The sequence below is a fragment of the Esox lucius genome, chromosome 9, assembly GCF_011004845.1.
Source record: "Esox lucius isolate fEsoLuc1 chromosome 9, fEsoLuc1.pri, whole genome shotgun sequence".
NCBI classification, from domain to species: domain Eukaryota; kingdom Metazoa; phylum Chordata; class Actinopteri; order Esociformes; family Esocidae; genus Esox; species Esox lucius.
Genome location: NC_047577.1, coordinates 20,454,679 through 20,458,676, shown reverse-complemented (window position 1 = coordinate 20,458,676; position 3,998 = coordinate 20,454,679). Strand labels below are relative to the sequence as shown.

At 40.3% G+C, this 3,998-nt stretch overlaps 1 protein-coding gene across 1 annotated transcript; it reads right to left on the bottom strand.

Annotated features, from left to right (window-relative positions):
* Positions 1 to 808: 808 nt before the first annotated feature.
* Positions 809 to 2,587, bottom strand: LOC105010326. Its single transcript, XM_010869673.3, has 2 exons — positions 2,270 to 2,587; positions 809 to 1,265 (listed from the first exon to the last, which is right to left on the bottom strand). The coding sequence occupies exons 1-2, from the start codon at positions 2,585 to 2,587 to the stop codon at positions 864 to 866; spliced, it is 720 nt and encodes a 239-aa protein (XP_010867975.2). The 3' UTR covers positions 809 to 863.
* Between the last annotated feature and the right edge of the window lie 1,411 nt (positions 2,588 to 3,998).

Here is a 3,998-nt window from a genome sequence, read left to right as displayed (position 1 = left end):
TGCAGTTTTGCTTGTGTGTTTTCAATGATTTTAGATCTATATTCACTTTAGCTTAAGCTTTTTTATAGATGGCCTCACATTCCACAACGTGGCCTCTCGGTGAAGGAACCAGTTAGTGAATTAAGGCTGACACCAGATCAGATATGTGGAAGGATTTCATCAACAAACAGGAACCCTTTTTTAACTACGTTGACTGACCTCTTATCAATTACTATGAAAAGCACCAAAACCAACTCATGACCTGATGTGAACATCGAACCAGTAAGGCCAGTCTGTATTATCTATAAGAGCAGCATGTGAATGGAGCTAATGCTGAGAATACATGTAGCAATGACCTTTTATTGCCAACAGTGGGGCTGAACATTTCAAATGAGCTAAAAAACACTGGCGTCTGTAGACGAATGCTGTTTAATGAGCCTGGCTGTCCTCCGTCTCGTGAGTATTTCCTGGCCCCTGTGCTTTTCTTTCTGCGTTGCTTGCTTTTTTGGCTGACTATGCCGACGTGAAACAGGTTAGGTTAAATATGTGATTTGACTGTCAATCATTGAATCACAGTATGTGACACCACTGAATGATATGCATCCGATAGTGATCCATCGTCCATTGAAAAGCAGCATCATATGAACTATATGATTATATAACAATTAAATGCTGAGTCTGCAATTAAACAAGAAACAGCTTTGCTAAGCCACTGAATTATTAAAACATTGATATAATTCTTCCTTTGTCACGATTTCACACATTTACTCCTGTCTTTTTTCTTGAGCTGCCTCCACTCCTCCTCACAGCCAATTCTTGTATACAACACTCACGCATCAATGTGTTAACATGCATTGGTACTCAGAACTATGGCGTATGAATATCTAAATGAAAGCCATCCAACTATAATCCTCATTTAAGACCCTAATGGACACCCAAAATTGCATCAATTTGGCCAATGTCCCTCTCCAAGACCCTCCTCCCTCAAGGTGGCCCCTGGGAGCCAATCCTGTCCCAACCTGGGCGCAGTAGAGGTTCATGAGGCTCAGCGTGAAGAACTGCAGACAGACGGGGAAGCAGTAGAGCAGCCAGAAGGCGAAGGGCCCCAGCGCGTTGGCCGTGACGCAGTCGCGGAAGTAGAAGGAGAAGAGGAGGGCGCGGAGGGCGGCCCACAGCAGGCACAGGAAGAGGAACGCCGTCTGATAGCTGAAGCGCTTGTGGCGGTAGCAGAGCACCAGCCATAGCTGGGCATAGAGGAAGGCGAAGAGGAGCCTGTCTGTCCCAATCTAGCTCCAGCATCATGGTCCGCATCATCCTGCAGTCTATGCCAAATACCTTTTGGGTTGCCCTCCCCCATTGTGGTCTCCTCTGTCACTGCTTCTATCCTACATCCATTCTGCAGTTTGTGGATGTATCCCACTGATGTTATGTGTCACTGAACATACGTTTATTAATAACCACTTCCATTTAAATATACATTATTGTTGTATAATAATAATACAACCATCTGAGCTATACCCTGCTCTTTTTTGTTGTAATAAAATATATTGTATATTGAACCTATACCTTTAGATTAACAGAAATGATAACTAACACATAAGCTACAGAACCTAAACTGGGAAGACAGGGAATATTATGACATGAAATGTAACTACACTTTGAAAGTGACATTCTGTGCCGGTGTTACTTCATGTTCACAGTTGCTGGGGTAAAGTGTCAAATGTGATACCATCTCTGCACAGATACGGAACTTATTGTAAATACTGTATATGAGTCCCTATTTCCACAATGAATCCTACACCCTCACCATAAACTATTTATAGTGTTGTATATTTCTTGGATTGTTATATTGTAATCACCCAGGGAGAACTAGACATATATATGGGGCTGGTGTAGCCAGTGTGGAATATACAGTATGTAGATTTAGAATAACAACTCATGACTGTCTGGTTGTATGCTAATTAATGTTTTGATTTTTTTTACTGAATAGTATGAGGCCGCAATCCTGCTGCAATCCTTAAGAAGTAATCTTTGTGTCTTTTTGCGTGTGTGTATTTGTTGGGTTAAATTCCTTAGGTTCCTTAGGTTAATTCAACAAGTAAAATAAACTGACTTTCCAATTCCAATTTTCCTCATTGCCTCTTATGAGAAAGAAGTGGAATTTAGCATGTGAATTTTAGTTTCTTCCTGAATTGACTGAACTGAAATAGAGTTGACCCAAACCCTAATATGTGCGTGTATGAATGTAAGTGTATAGGAGGGCTTCTCGTTATTCATCCTGGCTTGCTACTCTCTTGCGCCCCCTGCTGCCAGATGCCTGAATTGATGTACCAGTGGGCTTGTTCCTCTGTTGCTGCTGCTTCTGAGAGAGAATGCTCCTGGGGCCCTTGACCACCAGTTTTGGCCTCTTGTGGTTGGACTGTTTCAGTTCCTGATCCTGGCTATCCCTCATCTGCTTCCAGGAAAGGAAGGAGGACACCTGACATGGTTTGGTGATGGCCTCCTTCTGCTGCACGGCATTCTGGGACAGCAAAGCCTGCTGGATCAGCTCAGATGCCAAATCAGTCTTTTGACATGAGCCTGAACAACCAACCCTCCTCAGGACCATCCTGATTGCAGAAGGGTTTCTAGGGTCAGCACACAGGATGGACTTCCAGAGGACCTTGGCCTTGAACTGGTCAGCAGTTCCAGCCTTGCAAGCCACTTTAACTTGGACCTGTAAGTCACTGTAACTATGGACAGTATGGATCTTGGCACCCTGCAGATACAAGGAGGTGTAGCCTTCTACAATTTACGTTAATTCACTGCATTTACATTACATTTTAAATACATCCACAATGTCATTTAGAAGGCTCTATAGAAGGTTGTTAGACAATTAAATGTCCGGTTAGAACCACGATGGATGAAATATCACATATCCTCAGGCCGTTTTGCCTAACCAGCATTATAGCTTGCATGTCCAACGTCTGGACTAACATGTTTCCCTTTGTAAAACAAGAAAATTGTAAAAGAATAACTCACGTTTTCCATTCTAGGTACGTACTGTTGAAGAGTTTGAATATATAATGAAACATGTTCAATTGTGGGTAATATTCTAAAATTCTAAAACGAAACGTAATAGTAGTTTGAGGGTCGTGGCGCGTTCATTTCGTACGGGCAGCAAATAATCAATTTACCAATTTCTCTAACCGGTCAGTTTTGGAAAATATGTTCAGCTTTCACTGAAGATTCGCAATTAACAAGACATCTGAATAACATTTCCATTTTATTGGTGAAATTATGTTTTCTTTTTTTTATATCAGACCAAAATTAATTCTTTCGGAAGTGGATTATAAAACGTTTTTCAAAAACAATAATTTGGTTGTGGACAAATTCGGATCGGAGAAATCGTTAGTCAGTGCGTCCTAATGTCTTTTCTGTTTTTACTTAACTCATGTAACCAAACGTAATAGTTGTCTTTTAATTGATTGGTTTTACAAATATGAGCTGAAGGTAGAAAACTACGTGTAACAGCAGTGTAACATGTAAATTGCTACATACGCTGGAGTACACTATAACATTAGAACTACAGAAGTTGAAACATTGTATTATGTTGTTATTATGTTTCATTATTTATTACATGCACAGTAATTTAGATATGTTATGTAAAGCGTGATACTCAATTCATTTCTCTGTATAGTCATTAAAAACCAAATATTTGTAAGGCAGCTGTAAATGAAAAGCTACTACTTTCGCTGATGTTTCTCAAAATCAAAAAATATATATTCATACTGCCAAAAATAATTTTCAAATGATTGTAGGATTTTTTATTATCCTTGCACAAACCGCCCAGGGGCCTCATCTATCAATCTTACGTACATACGTTTCTAACTAAATTCTGGCGTATGTGGAAATTCTACGATTTGCGTGCTCACAAAAAATATTGGGATTTATCCAACTGCGTACGCAACACCCTCATGCTTCCGTTGATAAATCAGACCCATAGTTTACTTCTGCGTACGTGAACGAGCATACGGTCT

Bases quoted from the DNA above. Each gene is read 5' to 3' on its own strand.
- LOC105010326 (XM_010869673.3), bottom strand. From the start codon at position 2,587: ATGGTCCTGAGGAGGGTTGGTTGTTCAGGCTCATGTCAAAAGACTGAT. The intron at 1,266-2,269 runs GTAGCAAGCCAG...TGCTGGAGCTAG, and splicing joins GCAGCAGGGGGCGCAAGAGA to ATTGGGACAGACAGGCTCCT.